The sequence below is a fragment of the Theileria equi genome, chromosome 3 (genome assembly GCF_000342415.1).
Source record: "Theileria equi strain WA chromosome 3, complete sequence".
Lineage (NCBI taxonomy): Eukaryota > Apicomplexa > Aconoidasida > Piroplasmida > Theileriidae > Theileria > Theileria equi.
Genome location: NC_021367.1, coordinates 2,055,090 through 2,076,788, shown reverse-complemented (window position 1 = coordinate 2,076,788; position 21,699 = coordinate 2,055,090). Strand labels below are relative to the sequence as shown.

General features: G+C 35.6%; 13 protein-coding genes and 2 non-coding genes across 15 annotated transcripts, besides 1 other annotated feature; 8 read left to right on the top strand and 7 right to left on the bottom strand.

Annotated features, from left to right (window-relative positions):
* Positions 1-24: 24 nt before the first annotated feature.
* Positions 25-2,086, bottom strand: BEWA_010340 (hypothetical protein; the record flags this gene model as incomplete). The annotated part of the gene is made up of 1 exon (XM_004831227.1): positions 25-2,086. Exon 1 carries the CDS (start codon positions 1,789-1,791, stop codon positions 25-27), a length of 1,767 nt encoding a protein of 588 aa, XP_004831284.1. The 5' UTR covers positions 1,792-2,086.
* Positions 2,087-2,321: 235 nt separating this feature from the next.
* Positions 2,322-4,550, bottom strand: BEWA_010330 (DEAD box ATP-dependent RNA helicase family member protein; the record flags this gene model as incomplete). Its single annotated transcript, XM_004831226.1, has 12 exons — positions 4,371-4,550; positions 4,114-4,299; positions 3,979-4,078; positions 3,866-3,942; positions 3,699-3,833; positions 3,560-3,667; positions 3,448-3,525; positions 3,158-3,412; positions 3,012-3,121; positions 2,862-2,975; positions 2,527-2,822; positions 2,322-2,488 (listed from the first exon to the last, which is right to left on the bottom strand). Exons 1-12 carry the CDS (start codon positions 4,431-4,433, stop codon positions 2,322-2,324), a joined length of 1,689 nt encoding a protein of 562 aa, XP_004831283.1. The 5' UTR covers positions 4,434-4,550.
* Positions 4,551-4,662: 112 nt separating this feature from the next.
* On the bottom strand, positions 4,663-6,366 carry BEWA_010320 (hypothetical protein; the record flags this gene model as incomplete). The annotated part of the gene is made up of 1 exon (XM_004831225.1): positions 4,663-6,366. One exon carries the CDS (start codon positions 6,364-6,366, stop codon positions 4,663-4,665), a length of 1,704 nt encoding a protein of 567 aa, XP_004831282.1.
* A 289-nt stretch (positions 6,367-6,655) lies between these two features.
* Positions 6,656-7,355, bottom strand: BEWA_010310 (hypothetical protein). The gene has a single exon (XM_004831224.1). The coding sequence runs from the start codon at positions 6,961-6,963 to the stop codon at positions 6,793-6,795; it is 171 nt and encodes a 56-aa protein (XP_004831281.1). The 5' UTR covers positions 6,964-7,355; the 3' UTR covers positions 6,656-6,792.
* A 59-nt stretch (positions 7,356-7,414) lies between these two features.
* Positions 7,415-9,277, top strand: BEWA_010300 (coronin, putative). Its single transcript, XM_004831223.1, has 8 exons — positions 7,415-7,559; positions 7,733-7,824; positions 7,860-7,947; positions 7,981-8,052; positions 8,087-8,252; positions 8,308-8,385; positions 8,422-8,728; positions 8,764-9,277. Exons 1-8 carry the CDS (start codon positions 7,529-7,531, stop codon positions 9,262-9,264), a joined length of 1,335 nt encoding a protein of 444 aa, XP_004831280.1. The 5' UTR covers positions 7,415-7,528; the 3' UTR covers positions 9,265-9,277.
* Positions 9,278-9,382: 105 nt separating this feature from the next.
* Positions 9,383-9,462, top strand: BEWA_010290. The gene has a single exon. It is a non-coding gene; the product is annotated as a tRNA-Leu (tRNA).
* A 6-nt stretch (positions 9,463-9,468) lies between these two features.
* Positions 9,469-9,495: a sequence feature (AT_rich).
* Positions 9,496-9,741: 246 nt separating this feature from the next.
* On the top strand, positions 9,742-9,821 carry BEWA_010280. Its single transcript has one exon. It is a non-coding gene; the product is annotated as a tRNA-Leu (tRNA).
* Positions 9,822-9,856: 35 nt separating this feature from the next.
* BEWA_010270 (60S ribosomal protein L26, putative) lies at positions 9,857-10,768 on the top strand. Its single transcript, XM_004831222.1, has 3 exons — positions 9,857-10,250; positions 10,323-10,577; positions 10,615-10,768. The coding sequence occupies exons 1-3, from the start codon at positions 10,235-10,237 to the stop codon at positions 10,755-10,757; spliced, it is 414 nt and encodes a 137-aa protein (XP_004831279.1). The 5' UTR covers positions 9,857-10,234; the 3' UTR covers positions 10,758-10,768.
* Positions 10,769-10,815: 47 nt separating this feature from the next.
* Positions 10,816-11,479, bottom strand: BEWA_010260 (calmodulin, putative; the record flags this gene model as incomplete). Its single annotated transcript, XM_004831221.1, has 3 exons — positions 10,816-11,165; positions 11,209-11,275; positions 11,312-11,479. 3 exons carry the CDS (start codon positions 11,477-11,479, stop codon positions 10,816-10,818), a joined length of 585 nt encoding a protein of 194 aa, XP_004831278.1.
* Positions 11,480-11,671: 192 nt separating this feature from the next.
* BEWA_010250 (methionine aminopeptidase, putative) lies at positions 11,672-12,772 on the top strand (the record flags this gene model as incomplete). Its single annotated transcript, XM_004831220.1, has 3 exons — positions 11,672-11,795; positions 11,881-12,093; positions 12,126-12,772. 3 exons carry the CDS (start codon positions 11,672-11,674, stop codon positions 12,770-12,772), a joined length of 984 nt encoding a protein of 327 aa, XP_004831277.1.
* A 17-nt stretch (positions 12,773-12,789) lies between these two features.
* Positions 12,790-14,192, bottom strand: BEWA_010240 (hypothetical protein). Its single transcript, XM_004831219.1, has 6 exons — positions 13,873-14,192; positions 13,653-13,838; positions 13,353-13,614; positions 13,252-13,317; positions 13,116-13,219; positions 12,790-13,081 (listed from the first exon to the last, which is right to left on the bottom strand). Exons 1-6 carry the CDS (start codon positions 13,888-13,890, stop codon positions 12,794-12,796), a joined length of 924 nt encoding a protein of 307 aa, XP_004831276.1. The 5' UTR covers positions 13,891-14,192; the 3' UTR covers positions 12,790-12,793.
* Positions 14,193-14,286: 94 nt separating this feature from the next.
* On the top strand, positions 14,287-16,095 carry BEWA_010230 (ubiquitin family protein; the record flags this gene model as incomplete). The annotated part of the gene is made up of 7 exons (XM_004831218.1): positions 14,287-14,399; positions 14,446-14,674; positions 14,715-14,915; positions 14,948-15,002; positions 15,039-15,064; positions 15,100-15,579; positions 15,615-16,095. The coding sequence occupies 7 exons, from the start codon at positions 14,287-14,289 to the stop codon at positions 16,047-16,049; spliced, it is 1,539 nt and encodes a 512-aa protein (XP_004831275.1). The 3' UTR covers positions 16,050-16,095.
* A 165-nt stretch (positions 16,096-16,260) lies between these two features.
* BEWA_010220 (hypothetical protein) lies at positions 16,261-17,847 on the top strand. Its single transcript, XM_004831217.1, has 7 exons — positions 16,261-16,619; positions 16,656-16,730; positions 16,798-16,961; positions 16,995-17,082; positions 17,118-17,180; positions 17,215-17,649; positions 17,685-17,847. The coding sequence occupies exons 1-7, from the start codon at positions 16,334-16,336 to the stop codon at positions 17,786-17,788; spliced, it is 1,215 nt and encodes a 404-aa protein (XP_004831274.1). The 5' UTR covers positions 16,261-16,333; the 3' UTR covers positions 17,789-17,847.
* A 1,724-nt stretch (positions 17,848-19,571) lies between these two features.
* BEWA_010210 (Derl-like family member protein) lies at positions 19,572-20,498 on the bottom strand. Its single transcript, XM_004831216.1, has 3 exons — positions 20,073-20,498; positions 19,810-20,037; positions 19,572-19,775 (listed from the first exon to the last, which is right to left on the bottom strand). The coding sequence occupies exons 1-3, from the start codon at positions 20,431-20,433 to the stop codon at positions 19,585-19,587; spliced, it is 780 nt and encodes a 259-aa protein (XP_004831273.1). The 5' UTR covers positions 20,434-20,498; the 3' UTR covers positions 19,572-19,584.
* A 130-nt stretch (positions 20,499-20,628) lies between these two features.
* Positions 20,629-21,666, top strand: BEWA_010200 (hypothetical protein; the record flags this gene model as incomplete). The annotated part of the gene is made up of 6 exons (XM_004831215.1): positions 20,629-20,913; positions 20,952-21,063; positions 21,103-21,296; positions 21,336-21,445; positions 21,487-21,559; positions 21,631-21,666. The coding sequence occupies exons 1-6, from the start codon at positions 20,848-20,850 to the stop codon at positions 21,664-21,666; spliced, it is 591 nt and encodes a 196-aa protein (XP_004831272.1). The 5' UTR covers positions 20,629-20,847.
* Positions 21,667-21,699: the final 33 nt, after the last annotated feature.

Below are 21,699 nucleotides of genomic sequence, written 5' to 3'. Positions count from 1 at the left end.
TATCTGCATTACTGAATTAAAAAGTTAAATCGTATTTAAATCCTTAAAAAAGCGATATTTAAAAGATATATGAAGAGGATTTTCTGGAACATCTACACTGTCCGAATGATTTTGCCTGTCAGCAAAAACCGGAGCAACAATATGCTTAGGATCCAAAATTGGCTCCCATTTTTTGCCACTTTTCCAGATTTCTTCTATCCCTGAATCTTTGGCCACGTACACATTAAATTTGGTGGTGTTAACTAGGTTCTTTAACTTTTCAATATCTTCGTGTTGAAAACACATGTTTATTATCCTTTCTGCTTCATCCGCCGTAATTATACGCAGGTATTCTATGTTTATATGGGATTCTTCGCCATTTACAAATTCAGATGGCAGTTGTATTTTGTTTGTACCGTGAAGCTTATCGATGGAGCCGCTGTTACTTCTAGAGGTAGTTAATGACTGTCTACTGAGAGATCTGTTTACAACTTTTGTAGTTCTGATATTAGTCTTAATATCTGAATTATTTTGCTCGTCTTGTCTCTTTTTTCTAGTGAGATTTCGTTGGGACTTAAGCCTAGTCTTAACAGATGATTTTGGGACTTCAACTAATTCGAGGTCCAAGTTTGATGTAAGACTAAAATCATTATCTAGGCTTGACTTGTCATTATCCACAAATTGTTCATTCGGATAATCCTTTGTTTGTGGTGTGCGTTTACTCTTTCCCTTTCTACTTCTTATGAGTCTCTTTTTGCGGGTTTTTGGTGTTCCATCAATATATTGGTTGAATTCAACTTCGTCTAATTCTGCTTTTGTTTGGTCTATTGGTGAGTCATATGAGATATTTGTTACACTTTCGATATTTTCCATGAGAATTTGTTCCACAAAAGTATCACTCTCCTTTTCCTGCACGTCTTGTTTGTAGGATATTTGATCCTTTTGGGTTTTTAAATCGGAAAAATCATTAGAATGTTCCACCTTAAGCGTAGTTCCTGAGGAAGTTTGGATACCACCTTGATCAGTTACTATATCTGCTTCATCGAACACAACCTTAGCAGTTTCAGATTTAATTGGAACATGTAGAATAGGTTCATAAATTTCATCCGGTGTTTTTTTAGGAATATTTAGTGTTTTTGGGGCTTCATTTGAATCTTTGCTATTTACACTGAAATCACTTCTTAGTTCTTGGGTATCGCTAATTTCTGAAGTTATAGGAGTAATTGATCCATCTGTATCTGTTTTGGCACCTGGAAGAACCTTTTTTTTCTTTGTAACCATCGGCATAGATTGAACTTTCATCAGCCTTTTATTTTCCAGCAACGTTTTACTGCTGGAATTAACTGAATCAGAAGTTGCCAACCCACCAGGTTCATATTTGTCCCTGGAATAAATGTTGTCTTTATCACCAGTATTTCTATATACATCCTTTTTATGTGTTTGAATCCTTGAATTTTTTGAAAATGCATGATTATCTAACATAAAATCTTCTTGATGATTGTTAGACGTATGATCCTTAGGTTCAGGTAAAGATTTTTTTTCAGATCCTTTTAAACGCATGGATTTACTCGAACTGCTCTTGAATAAAGATTGGCCCAACGAATTGTTAGAATTCAGTCCACTCTTATTTTCATGTGCCATTTTGGCAAACATATCCTCATAGTATTTGATCTTTTTCATCTCCCTTGAACTTAAACTTGGATTAAATTGAGATGGAATATCCTTGCTCTTTTCCATATTGCCATTAGTATATTGATTCTTAAATGGAGATTTTGCTCCATCTTCAGATGAGAGGGGTAAATTGTTTTTCATTTTCACAGCCAATATGTGCGTTATATATATTTAAATTCAGATAATTTAGCTGGGACTATTAGCTGGCCTTCATAATTCACTTCAGAATGGTCTCATGAAAACCAGTTCCTAGAATTACTATAACATCTAAACTACAGATAAAAAAGATGCAAAGTCTACAGATGTAGAATACTCGTAAGCACGTCTTCTTGCGAGTGCCATGTTGTCCAAAATTCCAGGTAAAGTCTCTACTAAGCTGTGGGTTATGCCGATAAAAATAATTTAAAATGCCAAATCCACAATAATTACAAACATTGACTGTGCCATACAACTTGGCGTAACCTTCCCTTGTTTGTGGATCGAACAGCACCATTTTCCAGAGTTTTAATTTTCGTGGCAAGTTCCGCAATTTAATTCTCTGGTAACACAATAAATGGATATTACACACTATATTTCAATATATATTTGATAGTTCATAGCTTATATGAGTAGTCAGAATACCCCGGAGTGTTGTCTGGAATACTCCTGGGAACCGTTGTTTAACCGTAAGGTTATTTTTTCTTGGATTTATTGTTTTTTTTAACGGCCTTTTTATTTGTATTAACTTTTGATTTATGTTCATCAGCAATATAATTTGCCGTTTTCTGTTTTGTCTCAGCAAATTCTATTTTTGATGCTATTTTCTTATCCTTTAGTGATCGGAACCATTGTCTTTTCCCTATAATACCGTTATTAAGTCATTTAATGCTTCCAAACCTGTTGCATTGTCATCCTTAGCACTCTTAAGTGAGTTATCGCATAGACGTATTTCCTTTTCTATTCTTTCATTAATCAAGATTTCATTAATTTGATCTTCAAAGGCCTCTATTTTCTCCGAATATTTTTTAAGTACACCGAGAGGTACCCTTCTTTTATACTTTCCAAGGTTTTTATCAATATTAGACGTCTTTTTTAGAAGGACCTTCATTTTCGCTTTCTCCTCTTCTATATAAACTGAAATAGCTTTTCCATGGGATCCCATCCTTGCTGTGCGTCCAACTCTATGTATGTACCTATTATTTCGTCAATCCATAGATTTGGCTATGGTATACCTTACTACATCGGTAGGCAAATGAACATTAATAACAGTATCAATTCCAGGGATATCTAAACCACGGGCTGCCAGTTCACTGGCTAGCAAATAATCAACCTCGCCATTTCTAAATCTGTATATCCACTATTAGATGTAATACATAGGATACTTTTGAACTGATTCAAATCTTTTCAATTGCGATAGATCACCATGCAATTCACCACATGACATGTTTAGTAATTTAAATATCAGGGCCATTCTATGAGCTGACTTCTTCGTCTGAACGGAGTTATATAAGTTTTTTTATTAAGATACCTGAAAAAATAGTATACACTTGGATTTACATTGCGTTTCACAGAGATAAAGTACACAAGCTTCGCGTAATTCATCGCTAGGTATCATAATTGCTTCGAAATTAAGGGTTTTAGAGACTTTGGTCGATTCCTCCATCTTTATATAGATTGGGTTTACTAGGGACAAATTTACGAGGTCCTTAGTTTCTTCAGTCAATGTAGCACTAAACAACATGGTTTGACGATTTTTGTTGCAAAACTTTAGAATGTTTACGCACTGTAACATTTTATATTCCTCATTATATACATTACCTCATCTCTAAATCCCATTTCCAATAGTCTGTCTGCTTCATCCAGTATTACAATCTCGACAGAATCCAAATGAATTCGCTGTTAGTTTATATTATTACAAAATTTTACATACGCCGGAGTTTAAAAGAATATCCAAGGCTCTTCCAGGAGTACTAATTATAACATTAGGAATACGACTTAATTTGGTCTCTTGCTCTTTTATTGGTATACCCCCAGTTAGCTGAATATTTTTAAATATACTGAATACAAACCAGAATATCGTTAATATTCAAAAATCTTGTTAAAGCCTTAAGTACATCATAACATTGTGCAGCGAGTTCCCTAGTTGGAAGCAATACCAATGCTTTTGTTACATCTTTTGTAGAGTTTCTAAATCCAAATTTACCCTAAAAAATATTTGGCTAAAGAAAAAGCTAACATTTTTTGGCGTCAAGACATTAGATAGGACAAGTCTTTGTAACATAGGTATTATAAAAGCGGCAGTTTTCCCCGATCCTGTATTAATATATTATACGTTGAATTTTAAGATACCGGTTTCAGCGGTCGCTAGGATGTCCTTTCCTTCCAGGGCTATAGGAATTACCCTGCTTTGTATTATGGTTGGACGTGTAAATTCCAGATCAGATATGGCCTAAAATCACAAATAAACATATCAATTCAACAAACCAGTAATATGGATCGGCATATTCTAAAATCTGACCAATTCTCATTTGAATAGAGGCGATTTTCCCTATCAGACAAAGAATCTCTGGATGTTTCCAGATTCCTTGAAATTTGTGTTTGCTCTAAGTTGTCTACATTATTGTTTCCGGAAACAGATTCACTTTCATACAATAAATCAAGGAATCCGTCCTGTAAAGGGGTATGTCGACTATGCGCTATTATGGAAAATTGATATGATGAAAGTTAGTATTATACGATACCTTAATCTCTAAATCTATGTTTTCTTCATTATTTTGTTGGTTTTTCGTTTCGTCTCTTCCCATATTATTAGAGTATTATAATATATAGTACTTAGGAAGGTCGACCACAAATACCGCATAAAACTACAAAATAGCCATAATATTATAATAACATGGTTCTGCCCGAGATTTGCGTGAACTAAATAGGTGAGAGGGCTCCACAGGTTCCCCAGGGTAACACACTTGCCATATACACTGACTAGCGTAACATACTTAAAATACTTTTAAAACTATAGTGCTTAAAGTAATGGATTTAATCCATATCAACTACATTTTTAATACCAAAATACTTTGTCCTTGTGGTTTCATTGGCAATGAGATAGTGCTTGATCTGTCCATCAACTGACGTTGTTAGCGATAAATGTACATTGTTTCCACTGTTGCACACCACTAAATCATGTGTTTCAGTAGCATCCAAAAATATTTCTACATTAGGTAAAACTAGCAGAGTTGGCACATCCCGTTTCTTGATTCCAATAACTTGAAATGCATTGTAGTGGTAAACGTCCAAACCAATAGTTGACGCATTTATAGTTATTGTATCTAGAAACAGAACATCCGGCTTTTTTCCGGAATCGAGATTGAAGTATTCACACGACGTTTTGATGTTGAAATCACCATACCCGTAAAAAAGATTTTTAAAAGAGCTACCCATATTAGAAGAATATTTTTCGTTTAGAAGGATTGGCCCGTTTTTAAAGCTGTAGACATGCGTGACATTGTTCTCAGCAGTTCTTGATCTTATCGATTGCAAATCCATTTCCTGGGGGAATCTGAATGGTTCTTGGAATTTAATATCAATAGCTTTAGTACCACTTTTGTCTTGTGTTTCCAATACAAATTCTTTATCTGAGTTGCTCGTAAATTCAGCTTGAGATCCATTATGTAATATGTTGCATTTTGTGTCATTGTTTCTAACTTCTGGCTCTGATTGGATGAACAACTCTTCAAAATTTACGGATGAAAACTTGACTTTTAAAGTTACATCACGTTTTATAGAGCCATCAGAATATACAAGTGTATACTGGCGCCAATCATAGCTTAGCTGCTTTTGTGCGATTAAAATTGCAACCTTGTTATTTTCTCTAAGTGTGCAAACAACACAGTCTGCATAGTTATCACCCAAGTCACGTTGCTTTCCACTAACTTCTACCTTATATATAATATTACCACTTGGATTCTCTGCTCTGTAACAATCTATATTACCCACACTTTTTTTTTGAATGCCAGAAGTATCAGAGCTACCGATAGATAGAATCAACTTATTTTTTTCCCGGGCTTCAGAAGCCTCTGCTACATCTGGGAGGGTATCCTGGCTACCATCTGTGATACTCTTTTGGTCGCCATGTGTGATACTTTTTCCATTAGTGCTATTCGGAGTATTTTGACTACTATCGTTAGTGCCATCGTTTCTCTGAAATCCCTCCCTCGTCAATATATATTGATCATATGTTGAATCCTCATAGTTAACAGTAATGTTTCCATCGAATGGAGAAGCACAAAAAACATTATCTACTACTTTATTGGAGTCGAGAGAAATATGAAAACCATGTCCAGCTAGGCTAGTGATTCTTGCGTTTTTACCCGTGTATTTTATAGTTCCAGGAATACCATCAGAAGATTCTATGTTATTATTTGGTTCATTAGCGGTAAAGTCCAATGTCACATCATCATTATCTTTCCGTGCATTTCTATTATTCTTAGCGGGGGTGATCTGGTTATTTCCATTTTGTCGCGTAGGTACAGAAGTGACGCTCCTCTGAGTATTTGCCTTGACTATATCCCTACTGTTCGCTCCAACAGGGGTATTTTTGGTTGTATCAGAGAGTCTTGTCAGATTCCCTCTAAGTTGTCCCTCATGTTGATCCGCATTTTGGGGATTCGGGCACACTACAAAGTGAAAACAAAGCGAGAATAGAAGTAAGTACAGACGAAAGTACACAATATGAATTACCATAATAATTTCTCTAAGTTTTACCCAAATTTACGGATGAAAGAACACAAATACCAAAATTATATACCCTCTAATTGAAAAACATCCGTAGAGCCGGCGAAGAGTGACACCTTCTAAAGTTGTTGTTTTAGAACAATAAATTCTAGAAAATAGAGCTCATGTTACGCCTATGAGTTATTGCAGCAACATTTAGAGACACTACACATAAAGGAATGACGAAATTTCGCCGCTGGTTCCACAAAAACGTAGCCACAACTATCAGAACAAATGAATACTACAAAGTATATATTACAAAAAACAATAATTAGCCGTGGAGTCCCAAATATTGTGCGTAATAAAATACAAAACCCGGAACAACTCTTGGGGCAGAAGATTCTATAACATGCATACGTAGTATGACAGGCTCGGAAGAAGTACCCTTAAATCACGTCAAAACTCACAGAACGAGCAAATCATGCCTGATATAATGGAAGAATGTACAACTATTTCTTCGTATTGTGAAAATTCCGGACATGAGACATATATGTGTCGCACACCTGTTTGAACACACTGATAATGCAAGCTTCTTGCGTTAATCATGCATTTTAGACGCTCAGACATATTAGGTACGGAAAGCTTGAGTCATGTTGTGGATATTCGCGCATATTGGCCAAAATAACTACACAAGGCCCAAGCCCACCACACAACTATCAGTTCCGTGAAATTATAGAAATGAGTTAATCATTGGATGTACCCACACTTCCAGAAATTACCTGGAAAATAATTCTGCTTAAGAGCTGGCCATGTATACCATTATTTGGGCACTGTGGTCTGCATTTAGAAATAAACCGGAGTGCCAGAGACATTCCGTGCTGGGCCGCCCCTTTAGTTGTTAGTGTATAAGGAAACAGTGAGAGACGTCATGCTAGAGAAATTATTCCATTTTGCCGGAATAATGTATGCTTCAAAACTGTATGAGCAAATGAACCAGGCATACTATATGAATAATGCACCAGAAAGCATATGACTTAGCTACTAGTACACTATAACCTCTGCGCTTGGCTCATCGTACATCGAGACATATATACGTATCTCCTCTGGTATATGGTACTCGTAGGCTTGCATTATACAGTGTTATCAATACGTCTGTGTTAGTGGTCCATAGTGTTACTTTTGGGTACTAAGAATGGGTTGCGTCAAACTTAAGAATATCTTTGGTAACTTTATTTATGTTTTTTATTAATACGTGCTTTTTCACGGGACTGTGTATGGTTTTTATGACCATTGATTTCACACATCCACCTGTGCATCTAACATAATATATAGTAAATATCTTCTCTAGTTCGTAGAGCTCTCCGGCATTCCATGAGTACATGCATATTTTTTATAGGTGAGCCATGGAAACAATCTTATCGTGACTTAAAAATCAGTGCTAGACCTACTCAATCATGCGGTTTAGCTGCAAGTTCACAACACATTGCTGTTTGTATTAAAATTATGTTACAAATCATTTTCAGTTTCCGTGGGATGTAGGGAGTGGAGGTGTTGTTGCATTAATCGACATTAATAATTTTGGTCGGAACCCTCCTATAATAAAATTATCAGGTACGTCATTTTTATTAAGGAACAAACCCTCAGGTCACGGTGGTTCTATTCAGGATCTTGTATTTAATGAGTTCGATCAGAATATCATAGCATCGGCCTCAGATGGTATTTCATAATTATGCTGATTTTTAATCCGTAGATTGCACGGTAAGAATCTGGGATGTTAACAATGATGGTAACCTTGATATCAACAAGGCGAAATCTACCCTCACAAGCCATTCCATGAAAGTTACAAATCTATCCTGGAACCCAGTTGTAGATTATGTCTTATTATCCGGCAGTTTCGATTGCTCAGCCAAAGTTTGGTATGTCTGATTGGTGTTGATCCTACGTGTTTATTCTTAAATAATTTTAATTTAGGGACGCATCGGTAGAAAGGGAAATGTTTTCTGTTCCCGTAAACGACCCAGTGTCTTACGTAACATGGAAACCAGATGGGTATGTTATATTATATATGTTCAATATTTATTGCAGGAATCTCATTCTTGTATCCACTAAAGAGGCTAATTTGTCACTGGTAGATCCTAGGTCTGGAATTAAAAGTTTGGGATTTAAGGCGCATGATTCAAGTAAGCTGACGCATGGTATTTGGTTGGGAGGACCATATGGAAACGATCATATTCTTACCACTGGGTTTGTCAACAATAAAACAAGACAAATAAGGGTCTGGGATAGTCGTAACACTGAAAAGTTTTTACTTTCTAAGGACATTGACAGCTCTTCTTCCCCTCTATTTCCACACTGGGATGAGCAAACTGGAATAATTTCTCTAGCGGCTAAGGTTGCTTTCCATAATAAATATAGTTTTATTTTTAGGGAGATCTAACTGTACGTTTGTTCCAGTACTTCGAGAACGAATTGAATAAAGCGGGAGAATTCAAAACATCCGGATCTATAAAATCCTTTTGTTTAATACCAAACAGTATATGTGACAAAACAAAATGTGAGTTAGGAAGGTTTTTAACTAATGAAAACTGTGCCCAAATCAATGCTACCTCTATGTTCGTAATAAGGCGTAACAATCATGCGTCTATGATCGAGTTATATGGTGAATCAAACGCAAGTAGAAGAAGAACAACAGTGAGTGATTGGTCAAACGGTTCACTGGCAAAGGATATCAGTTCGTTGCAGTTGACTAATACAAAAAGTGGATCAATAAACAGATCAGATGCAGCTAATAAGTTTAGGGACATATCAAGTATAATCACGGAGTGCAACAATAAGTATGCGGAAAATTTTAATGACAGTGGCATGATTCCCCTATTAGAAAAGATACAGGCGAATATATCAGAATTGATTAGCCTGATCAGGCGGTAATATTCTAAGTTATACAAGTATATTGTTTATATAAGTGAATGACAATTCGAACGATGAACACTTAGCGGGATCACTTATCTGATCGTCATTAAAGCATACAATAATGAGCCGGGGGCGGGACAGGGTGGCCGAGTGGTCTAAGGCGCAACGTTAAGGCCGTTGTCAGTGATGGCGTGGGTTCGAACCCCACCCCTGTCATACCGCTTTTTTAAAAAATTTTTATTTATTTATCGATTGTCTTCATAAGCTGAGGAGTAACCTGATATTTCTTGTTTATTAAACAATATGAAGTAACACATTCCATTCTCTCGTTTCTAGGTTCCTATTTTTTATCACCATTCTTATTTTACTTAGTTCCACTAGAGTTGTGTTTAAACCATCTATATAAATCCATAAATAATTTTAATATTAGCCGCCGGTGTCATCTAGATACCGTTCTACTGTTCTTATTAAAACGTTGTATCATCCCTCGGGCCGGACAGGGTGGCCGAGTGGTCTAAGGCGCAGCGTTTAGGCCGCTGTCAGTGATGGCGTGGGTTCGAACCCCACCCCTGTCACTATTCTGCTGTCTCTGTAATTTACTTCCAGAGTGACTTTATTTAGTAGCATTTATTATATAAATTTAGTGGAGGAATCCTAGGGTTTTCAGGAAGGTTTGGCCGATTACACTTTGGGTTGGAGACATTTTTCTTTTGGGCTCTATTTGTATACATAATATCTAGATCGAATCAATTAACTCCCAATTAGTGACTTTGGTGACAATATCACTAATGTGTCGGCAAATTATGTCATTTTTATATCAGCTCGTTTCTACCATTGTATACCCCATAGGCCAACGTCCGTTTACTTAACTCCAGTCGTGGTATAGTAAATTGTTTTGTTTTAAGTCTATTTGAAAATATTTGAAACATTTATATCGGTTTGAATTTTAAGTCTTTTGCGCTTCACCTTAGACTGTTCGATACTAACTATGAAGTTTAGCAATAGTAAGTCCTATTTGTCAGTCCATCTTTAAATTTATAAGATTGCTGATTAATCTTTATAATAATCCTTTTTAGCCGTTTCAAGCAGCAGGAGAAAGAGTCGTAAGGCTCATTTTACCGCTCCCTCAAGCAAGCGTAGGATAATAATGAGCGCAATCCTATCGCGTGAACTCAGACAAAAGTACAATGTTCGTTCAATCCCAATTAGGAAGGATGATGAAGTTATGGTTGTTCGTGGTCACTATCATGACAGAGAGGGAAAAGTGACACAGGTCTATCGTAAGAAATGGAAAATCTACATAGAGCGTATAACGAGGGACAAAAACAATCGTAGGTCTAATAATTTTAGTTTAATGCGTTTACTTAGGTGAGAGCGTACAAGTTGGCATCCATCCAAGTAACGTTGTCATTACAAAGCTCAGATTGGATAAGCACCGCAGAAAGATCCTGGAAAGAAAGAGTAAAGCATCAACCAAGTCTAAATATACCGAGCATGACATCAAGATCTAGTTAATTCGTCTCTAGGGTTATACTTGTCTACAATATGCGCGGCTGTTGCCGATTTGGTTTATACTTGAACCTGGGATAGGAGTTTGCAGATCTCTTCTGCCACAGTGGTATAGTCGATTTTATCATTATCAGGTTTTATTCCCACTATTTTGTTGAAATATTCCACCTCTGGCACTGTCAATCGTTCTCCACGTGTTGTCAGAAATTCTGTCAACTTAGACTTGTCGATGTATCCTGATTGGGTGTATTTTGGTTGACTATCATTTGTACCTGTATTATTTTTGTCGAATAGTTGAAATGCTTCTCTAACTACTTTCTCCGTTGGTGGAGGGGAGTAATAGTTGATTAGTGTACTTGCGAATGTGTCGAAGTCCATACCGAGCCCATTATCGAGGTTCTTGAAAGCCTCTATGTAAGAATGGTATGTGTATGGTATCTGTTGAGTTAATACCTAGTATAATCCATTTGAGGCGTTTTTCAGAAATAGTTTGTCCGAATGACCTAAATAGCTTTCGGAACTATAACTATTTTGTTATATGGTTTGTGAAACTTACCTCACTTTTGTTTATGAATCCATCACCGTCTGAATCTACTAACTGGAACTGATTCCTAATTAGGTATGAATTTGGCAATTGTGAGTCGAGTAGTGTAAGTTGCCTGTTGACAAACCTGATGAGGATAATGTGTTCAACGCTGAGTTTTAGTATTTGCTTGGTTGTCATTGAAGCTTAATAGATTTTAGTTATATATCAGCGAAGATAATTTGAATGTGTATGGCAGATTTCTATCTTTGGAGCTTTTGTTATCCGGATGGGGGCCATGGATATAGAATTTAGAGCCTTGAAAGTCCGATATCTCATTATTTATACATAATAGTCTAAGATGGTATGAGTTAGATGTAGTTTTGAGATGAAATGCCAAAGATTCCGAGAAAATCATTTTTAACTCCAAAAATCATAATCGACAAATTAACGCAGAAATTTGATAATCTATGCCCTTCAAAACCAAATCGTACCTTTAAACCCACACTCAAATATGGTTTGTTTTTGACTTTCTTTGTATTGGTTTGCTTTGACCGTGATTATATTAACTTAAATAACATTGTCTTATACAATATGCACAGGTTCTTATGGCGTTTTATCACATTCACAAATTCCAGATCATATAAATAAGCCCCCTTATGGAAGACTTTCTAATACTTCCGAATTGTATAAATATTATTCAAGAGAAACTCCCTTTGCTGAAGTTAAGACTGAACAACAAATTAGTTTAATGAAAAAGGCAGCTAAGCTAGCAGCAAAATGTTTAAAGCTTTGCATAGAGTCAACTAAAATAGGTTTGTTCCTTATTATTTTTCATATTATTCAGGTGTAACTGGTGAAGATATAGATAGAATAGGCCATGATTTCATCGTGGAGAATGGCGCGTATCCTGCTGGAGTGAATTTTCACGGGTTTCCAAAAGCTATTTGCATTTCTGTTAATGAGGTTGCTTGTCACGGCATTCCCAACCTGCGACCTTTTTCTAGTGGCGATATTGTCTCTTATGATTGTACGGTTTATCTCAATGGAGTATTTGGAGATTGTGCCGGAACTACTATCGTTGGTGATGTTTCGGATGAGATTAGAAAGTTAGTTAGAGTGTCAAAGGAATGTTTAGATATCGCAATCGAAAATGTTAGACCAGGAATAGAATTTTCTAGATTAGCAAAAGTCGTAACAGCTCATGCTGAAAAGCATGGTTTTTCTGTACTAAGAGAATTTGGAGGTCATTTTATAGGTGAAATGATGCATATGCACCCTATGATTGGATTTTGCTATCCAAGCTCCACACCTGGATGCATGGTACCCGGTCAGACTTTTACGATAGAACCAATATTATGCCAGGGTAGCAATTCAATATATACATGGGATGATGGTTGGACAATTGCTACAGTGGATAACGGTTTCTGTTCTCAATTTGAACATACGGTACTTGTTACAGATAGTGGTTGTGATATTATAACTATACCATAATCGCATCGTATGACTTAAAATTTAGTTGTATGGATTAATTTCGTCTTCAGAATCCGATTCATGTTTTCTAGTCCTTCTGTCTTTTGCGGATATTATCAATCTCTGTTTTTTTGACTTGTGTGTCGAAAACAACGTATCGTCTGGATCGTCATCAGTGTTAAAGTCTGATTCTTCCTTATTTTTAGATTTTGCACTTTTCACATCTTTATATAGGGTAGAATCTTTATAATCAATCCATTCATCTGAAAGAGGTACATCTTCGTTGTCCAATTCACGGATAACTATAGGGTTTGTATCCGAAACATAATTCTATTACAGATATTTTCAAGTTGAATAAGCTTACGTGGAGTATCCATTTTAGTATATCTGATTGTGAAAATGGGCCATAGATTGTATCGTCACCGTGAACCCATTTAAACTGGTAGCTTCTTGGGAAAGGAGATTTGTCTGCACTTTTCTTATACGTTTTGCAAAATTACCTCTAATATTACATCTGTAATCGATGAATGATTCTACGATTTCTTCTCTAGACATGTAATAGACATCTATAAACGTATTGTCATGGCTTTGTGAGTCTTACTTTCCCATCTCATAATAAGGGCATGAGCCAGATCAGATATACCTATGCTGTCTGCAGCTTCCTTTCCACTTTTGTCGGTTTCTGTTTTAGTGGCCCTTTTACGCTTCCTAGAATTTAACAGGGAGATTGGGGTTTCATCCTCATCCAACTTGGATATCAATAGTTTAACAATTTCTATGGTAGGCATATCATCTATTGCCTTAAAAACATCTGTTTCAGCGGTTTTTGCGGGCTTAGGCTTGTTTGAATAGGAATAAGGTTCCTAAATAATCATTATTACTATTAGAATGTATAGAAAACCTTTGAAGATACGGGTGTATTAGATTCCAATGACTTCAACCATGGGTCGTGTTCATCTTCTACAGCGTACAGATCATTACCATGGCTATTGTTTTCATCTAGTCCATCATTTCCCGCAAGTTTGTCGTGTATTTCTTCTTTTTGGCTATCTGGGTCAATTTGGGCCCCTAAAACCTTATTAAGATCCTAAAATGTGTGTTTTCAAACAAATATGTTTTACCTTATCATAATCTTCCATATTGCCTCTTATAGTTGGTTTATCAGAGATGCTTATTGGTTCAGTAAAGTTTAGACATACAATATGCGAATTTACCCTTAGTGTTAATTGTATTATTCATAAAGTGCCAAAAGTTGCATTAATTTTCGATCTTTTCGAGTTATTATTCCAGAGTGTGTGCGATTGAATCTTAAATCGGCTTTATTAAGGTTTCGAAGTATATACTGCAACAGTTTTGGTAATTTAAACAATAAATTAGGTTTTATAATGTTATTATGTAATATGTTAGAACTATATTCTAAATTTGATGATGATTTGGTAGTAGTTCTGGTATGTACTATTGTCATCGACCCACATATGGAGTAAACAAGTATCTGCACACCAACTTATTAACAATATCATACTTGTAGTATAAATATGGAGGAAGAGGCAAACATTCTCAGCGTAAATGTGAAATGGATGTCTAAACAGTACAATGATATCAAGTTATCTTTGGACGAACCATTGCAAACCTTTAAGGCACAACTATGGTAAATCCAACTTATATATTTAAAATATATGTGTGTTTTATTATAGGTCATTGACCGGAGTTCCTCCTGAACGTCAAAAAATTATGCACAAGGGCATAATTCCAGACAATGTCGCGCTATCCACTCTTAATTTAAAAAATGGATCCAAGCTTATGCTAATTGGAAGTGCTGATGCTCCTCCGGAGTGTAATGAACAAATCAAATTTTTTGAAGATATGTCATCCCAAGAAAAAGCCCAGCTTCTCAATGAGAATAAGTGTGCACGTCTGCCATCCGTACGTTTATATTACACATAATTCATGAGAAATACTGTAGGGAATCGTAAATCTAGGGAATACTTGTTATTTTAACTCTATAATTCAGTTCCTGGTCCCAGTAACAGAGTTTTGGGATGGAATCTCTAAATCGAATACTCAAGATTCACGTCCATCTAACCCATCTCTTTTGGCTCGATCTCTTTTGGATATGAAAAATCGCTTACCTAACACATTAGATCCGTTCGTACCCCTGCTACAGGTTTGTCTTTTTGAGATGTTATGACTGTTTAGATTCCAATTTTGAGGAAAATTAATCCATTATTTTCAAGAAAGGATGAAAAAACGGGTATTTGCATAATCCACGTTTAAACTCTATTTACAGGTGTATATTTGCAGCAGGACGCTGAGGTATAGATTTGATATGGAAGATACAATATATTTAGGAATGTCTGAATTGTATCCTATCCTCTATAAATAAAATATCTGATGAAAATGTTTCTGATAAAACTTTTGGATTCTCAACTATGGTTAGTTTTGAGCCAGTTCAATCGAGTGTTAACCCTGAGGATAATAATAAATCTGATTTGGCACCACCTCAATCTAGCAATTTGTGTACTTTTGAACATAATTTAGCGCTAACTTGCTACATGGGAACGCAACTAAAACCAGTTGGGGCCATCATGGAGGGGATAAATCTTTCCCTTAATGAGGAACTTTTAAAATTTTCTGAAGAAAGTGGAATGGATATTTTACATCGGAAAGTTAGCAGGATGAGCACATTACCAAAATATTTGATTGTTCATATTGTACGTTTCGAGTGGAAGCAAAAAAGTCAAGTGTCACATACAGATGCTGTTAAGGCGAAAATTTGCCGTAGGGTAAACTTTGAACGTTCATTAGATGTAACCAATATTTGTACTGAGGTATGACATAATTGTCTAATGAATATATTCTTCAGGATTTGCAAAAAAAACTTAGAGCAGCGAATGCGATTGCACTGGATAGTGATGATTCAGGAAAGGATCAAGATAGTGCTATAACAAATTTTGATGGATATGAACTTTCTAGTGGAAAATATGCAACCGGAAGGTATGAGCTTATCTCAGTTGTTACTCACCAGGGAAGAACTACTGATGCAGGGCATTATATTTGCTGGACCAAAGATACAAGAGAAAAAACTCCTGACTCAAATGACTCCCCCGTATCAAGCGGCTTTAAGGCAAAAAAATCAAAGAAAATGAACGACATATGGCTGAAATTTGATGACGATAAGGTTTCCGAGCAGGACTGGGATTCCTTTGATCTCTGTGGAGGAAGAAGCGATTTTCATATCGCCGTTCTATTACTCTACAAGGCAAAGACTGTAACTGTTCCATGTAATAAAACTATATAGCACCAGCATTTGGCAGATAAATGTACTAGCACCCACCAAGCCATTTTGACTTGCAATTTATCCGCTATTTATCGTATGTGTTTGTTATTTGCACCTTAAAATGTAACATTTTGTGTGTGTTTACACACGGTTCAATCTTGATGTGCCAATTATAGTTATTTCCTGTCCAAATGTGCAATGATTTCTGTGTAGGGTAAGATAATCTAACCTAGGCACGGCATATATATTTTAAATTGTGATAGGGGCATGAAAGTTAATATGCACTGATTTAACTGTATCACACGATGGCACGTTCGAAAGCCAAAAGCCATAAGACTGAAAAAGAGACGTCAACGACTTTGCAGAATAAGACAACAAAATCAGATATAGCTGAGAAAGGGTCGCGAAAAAAAGATGATATCGCGAATAAATTTGAACAATATGAAAGTAAAGATGCAGACTACAGCATTGCTAAAGATAAGGGTGATTGCATGAATTCTAAGCTTTCAACCACGCAAATTCTCCCGGCTAACGACACAAATATCAATAAGAATGAACGCCATGTGAAGGAAAGATCATTTTCTACAGCAGGTAGTTCTAATATGCCTTATATAATAATGTTAACAGATGATGCAACGCCAAACGCTCCCGATTCTACGCTGAAATTTTTTGTTGGCGGTTTACATCCAAATTGTGATGAAGGTTTGTACTACAACACTAACAATTTTACTATAATATATGTCTTGTAAGTGTAATCAACGCTTTATAGCCGAACTGTCTAATTATTTTTCCAAATATGGTCAAATCGTAACATCTCAAGTTATGAGGGACTTTATGACCGGACGCCATAGAGGATTTGGTTTTGTGACCCTAAAAATTCAATCTAATACTATGGATGTTTTTAAGGATTCACACATTCTTACCGGGAAACGGGTATTTTTCACAGCTTAAAATATTCTGCTGTAGGTTGATGTTAGAACAATGCAAACAGACACAGCAGCAGGGTTAAGGAAAAAAATATTTGTTGGTGGTCTGTCGAAAGCTCTTAATGAAGGTTTGTGTTCATTGGTGAATATTTTCGTTCCACAGAAATGCTTGAAGAATATTTCTCAAAGTTTGGTGAGATTGAGAAGGTCACAATCATGCGTCAATGTAAGTCGGTTGTATGGAAATATATCATTTTCAGTGGATGGCACCTCTAGAGGATTTGGTTTTATTCTCTTCGTGGCAGAAAATTCTGCTGAAAATGCATTAAAGAGCCCTAGTCACTTTGTGTATGGGAATAAAGTAGATGTGAGAGCTGCGGAAACCAGACCAAAATTGAATTCAATGCGTGGTCAAGACTCTGCGTATTCATTGGGGATGATGCAGACCCCAACAAGCGATGTTTACCCTTCTGTTTATTCACAGATGTCCAAAGATTACTCAAATTTTTATAAACAAGGGGCATATGATCCCCAATATGCACAGCAACAAATACTACAACAGTACGCTCAACAACAACTGCTACAACAGCAAATGGTCCAGCACCAATTGGCTATGGCAAATTCTTATGAGGGCTATTATAATTCCGGAGGTCAGGTGGCACCTGCTTATACGCAAGATTCGTCTAAATATCCCTGTAAGTTTTAACCAATATTAAATTGGCAATTTCAGCAATGTATGGAGCTTATAGAGGAAAAACTGATTCATCATATCAATCCGGAGCTACATATACTGGTACTTCTAATTTGAAAAGTTATAGGCAGGAACCGTATTAACTATATCCGATCGGCAACGTGATAAACACAAGAGTCTTTTTAGAGTAGTTTATATCATTTACAATTCTAATATTTAAATAAAATGTTCTGCATGTTTACATATTTTGTCTCTAAGTGGGATTATTAGCTAATAACAGCTGGCATGTTGAGTAACTGTCAGTTTATCTCTGAAGTTATCTTGTGCTATAGGGGGGTTTTGTATGGGTTCATCATGCTGCCGTATAATTACACCAAAAGTTTGAATGCGATAGTTAGAAGGTATCGATTATTTGAATTGTGAGGACCTATCATTACGCAGGATAGATTTTCTTGCTCAAAGCATCTCCACCCTTACAATATCCGTAAGTTTACTGCCTTTTGTTCTACTTTGAAATTTTGTAATTCTTGTGATAAGATGTCCACTTTACTTTGTCACAAATATTCTAAACATGCATATTTTCCAATGATGTGATCTACGGGCATAACTGAGGTCATAATTGTTACATGCATTAATTAATATGAACAATTACGGGGCATCACTAAGTATGTAGAAGCATGCTTATTTAGTAGATCTTTTAACCTAGTAAAAGTTTACAACAAATTAGTGGAGTTGAATGTATATGCGATCACTAGGGGTGGAACTTGCAAGTTTTCATCAAAAGGTTCTTTCCATTGATGACCTGAACACATATGCCTAGATGGTCTTATAATAGCTGATAAATGCACAAATACAAGTCACTATAGTGAATCTATATTTACAACTGCTGTAAGTTTATAAAAGGTAGTTTGTGTTATAACCTTTGCAGAATGGAATGATTGTTTTTTGGAGGGAAATAGATTATCTTTCAATTCGTATCAACTAGTAGTTAAAGTTTGTTCAGAGTTGTATGTTACAGGTGCTAACTAAATTCTGCATATTATATTTTTCGAATACAACATCTTCAGATTTCGTTCTGAATTCCCCATTACACTTAAATAGTACTCTAAAAGACTGGAACTTCTCAACATTTCAGGGTATTACTTCAGAATAAATGATAATTTATCAGTGATACCAATATAAGAGTTGGAAAATCTTTTTGTATATTTACAGAATAAATCTGGCAGGATTTATATATTAGAATGATCTAAACACAATTAGTAGATTGCAATATCGCTTGCGCTTGTTGAACTCGTTGTATTAAATAACATAGAAACTACTATTAAAAATTATATTTTGGCATTTTAGATCTATTTAACAATCATTTTTAGTCGACAAATGATAATCTTACAGAGTTTAGACAACATGCAAAACCTATGAGCTTAGTAAGTTTGCATTATATGGTTTCAGAATCACATAGAATAGTTCGGCTGAAATGCCTTTTGATTTAAAAGTGCATATGCACGAGTATAAGTACTGGTTAAGTTTGCAGGAGAGTTAGATAATTAATATGAAATGGACAACTTTTAGATTTTTATGAACTTTCTTGTTCTTTATGGGAATCTGATGAACAAAGTCGTTTGTTTGTGAGAATGCAGAGGGTTTTTAATACAAAACAAAGTTGGAGAATTTGAATAGCAGGTAGCCAATATTTACTAATCTGCAGAATAACTTGTACGTTGGATATACTAGATTCGCATTTAGACTACATCCATCAACATTGGAAAAGGTAGTATGGACAACTGGTAATTTAGCAAATATTTTAGATAATCATTCTAATAATATCTCTAGAGTTCGGACTGGCGTTAGGAGACTCACTTTATAGTTTACTTTAAGACGTTTAGAGTTTAAATAATTAAAACTGATGCTTTAGGTGAAGTATTTTCCAGACAGCAGGGGATCAAGAATCCCCCAAACGTACACCACGTCCAATAAAACCACTACTTGTAGTTCCTATGTAGGTTGCTCTTGAATAGTTGTTTGTATAGTTACTTCTTGTATTATCTGGTATAAGAAATTTATAGAACAGATCCACCTTCTTAGCGCAAGTGTCAAAAATCGAGGGTGTTATTGATAAAATATTTGGGAATCCTAATCCAAATGTATAATCTAAGTTAAACATTACCTTTGTGAGGAATAACATCCCTAATTAAATAGTAAATATGTGACGATATTAAGCCTATCAAATCGATCCATATAGATGAACCCATTATTATATGTAAAAATAGCATAGCGAATGGTAATTGATAACCCTTAACAGTCACAAAATATATTGATACATGACTCCACATGTCCTTTTTGGACCAATAGTAGATGATTGCAAACAAGAGCGAATTGCCCAAAAATGGAAGACCTAAATATGTTAGATTTTAGCAAGAAAAAACACACCTGATGGCCAGAAGAATAGTATACTAATTGTAGAAAGAAATACTGTCTGAATAAATATGAAGTACAAATATTGGCCCGGTGAACGTGAAAAGGAAGGATCCGTTTCAAGCGACGTTGAGAATTTTGTAAAAGCTGAAATAAAGAAGAACCATCCTAATGAGAAAGGTCCAATATAAAAACAATTAGTTACAATACGCCATATTTCATATTTTTTCGTGATTAGATTCCAATCTAACAAGAGCGTCGATGGATCCAAAATTTTGAAAACTGAAGAGAGCGTAACTATGAACAGAATTGTGATGTATGTCCTAGTAATTCTAGGAAGACCTAGATACCACTTTTCTATTCTACTCGTATTCATGCTTGAGAGTTAATGAACTATTTTAAGATTTAAAAGTAAACTGCGCATCTTCTTTAGTCAAGAAAAAATCTGACTCTAGTTCATGAAATAATTATTTAATTATAGAATATTCTGTAACTCACGGGTGTGCTTGTGATTTATTTGTTTACGGGTAACCTTACTCTATGCGTACCATAAGACAATTGCAACCTTATTATCAACAAATTACAATATAACAACTCAAGCCTTTTATATTTCTATTATCTATTACATCTTTTGATTTTTGATGGTACTTACGCGTTGCATTGTTAATTAGGAGGTTGTTTATCATTTTGTGATATAGTTGCTAAGAACCTTTACTCCATACTGCCATTTTGTCATTCCCTTTTGTTTTTACCTTATTAAAGTTTGTGACGCCGTCGGAATGGTCTCATAATGACTTCAGAAAACGTTCCAAAGGACCACGACGTGGCAGAGCCATCTGGCGAAGTCGTGACTAATGTAAATAAACCTATTTATATTTAACACCGAGTATTTAGTCATCAAGTGACGCTTCCTACTTGGCAAATATAATTGAACACATAATGTATGAAATCGGAGTGGAATCATTTGATAACAGAACATCGCATATGCTCGTTGATATTTTACAAAGTTTGTTCTAAATATTTTTATATTCTATAAAATGAATAGGAGAATCGCTATCATTACTAAAGAGTTCCGCTGAACAGAGCGAGAAAAGGAGGTCCACGGAAACTGAGAAGCTTCTCTGCGGAGCGAAACCAACTAACATTCAAAAAACCAACATGAACGTATCGGAAGAAGATGCGCAGTTGGCGTGTCAGGAATATATGTCAAAACATGTGATCCAACACGCCTCTCTCAATGTAAGAATCCTCCAGTTATATGAATCATACATAACTCAGGATATAATTGAAATGCAAAAGTATGCTAGTAATACGAAGTTTGGTGCAAAAAATTCCAGTTCGTCAGGATCAAAATTGAGCAAAAATGTTCAAGTATCACATAAATCAGAGTACGTATCTCTTTCACTATTACTTCATTAAAATCCTATAGCAGTAATAACATGGGTTTTTTTCCCACCGGTTCTCCGCCATATTTGCCTGAGAGCATCTCTCTGAACACACTGGTAATGTGCACGATGCTTATTCCTTGCAAATTTATATGTAAAAGTATATAATATTTACATTCACAATTCAGCTTCCTCATTGGGATATAACCTTAAAGGATAAATGATATTACGGATATGCGGACGTTGGCCTAGTAACT

Bases quoted from the DNA above. Each gene is read 5' to 3' on its own strand.
- BEWA_010310 (XM_004831224.1), bottom strand. From the start codon at position 6,963: ATGTCTGAGCGTCTAAAATGCATGATTAACGCAAGAAGCTTGCATTAT.
- BEWA_010300 (XM_004831223.1), top strand. From the start codon at position 7,529: ATGGGTTGCGTCAAACTTAAGAATATCTTTG. The intron at 8,253-8,307 runs GTATGTCTGATT...ATTTTAATTTAG, and splicing joins GATTGCTCAGCCAAAGTTTG to GGACGCATCGGTAGAAAGGG. The intron at 8,729-8,763 runs GTTGCTTTCCAT...TTTTATTTTTAG, and splicing joins TAATTTCTCTAGCGGCTAAG to GGAGATCTAACTGTACGTTT.
- BEWA_010270 (XM_004831222.1), top strand. The intron at 10,578-10,614 runs GTAGGTCTAATA...GCGTTTACTTAG, and splicing joins AACGAGGGACAAAAACAATC to GTGAGAGCGTACAAGTTGGC.
- BEWA_010240 (XM_004831219.1), bottom strand. The intron at 13,615-13,652 runs GTTTTCTATACA...ATGATTATTTAG, and splicing joins ATACACCCGTATCTTCAAAG to GAACCTTATTCCTATTCAAA. The intron at 13,318-13,352 runs GTAAGACTCACA...ATACGTTTATAG, and splicing joins CCTTATTATGAGATGGGAAA to ATGTCTATTACATGTCTAGA.
- BEWA_010220 (XM_004831217.1), top strand. From the start codon at position 16,334: ATGGCACGTTCGAAAGCCAAAAGCCATAAGACTGAAAAAGAGACGTCA. The intron at 16,731-16,797 runs GTTTGTACTACA...AACGCTTTATAG, and splicing joins ACATCCAAATTGTGATGAAG to CCGAACTGTCTAATTATTTT. The intron at 16,962-16,994 runs GTATTTTTCACA...ATTCTGCTGTAG, and splicing joins ACATTCTTACCGGGAAACGG to GTTGATGTTAGAACAATGCA.
- BEWA_010210 (XM_004831216.1), bottom strand. From the start codon at position 20,433: ATGAATACGAGTAGAATAGAAAAGTGGTATCTAGGTCTTCCTAGAATT. The intron at 20,038-20,072 runs GTGTGTTTTTTC...TAACATATTTAG, and splicing joins ACTATTCTTCTGGCCATCAG to GTCTTCCATTTTTGGGCAAT. The intron at 19,776-19,809 runs GTAATGTTTAAC...CATTTGGATTAG, and splicing joins GGATGTTATTCCTCACAAAG to GATTCCCAAATATTTTATCA.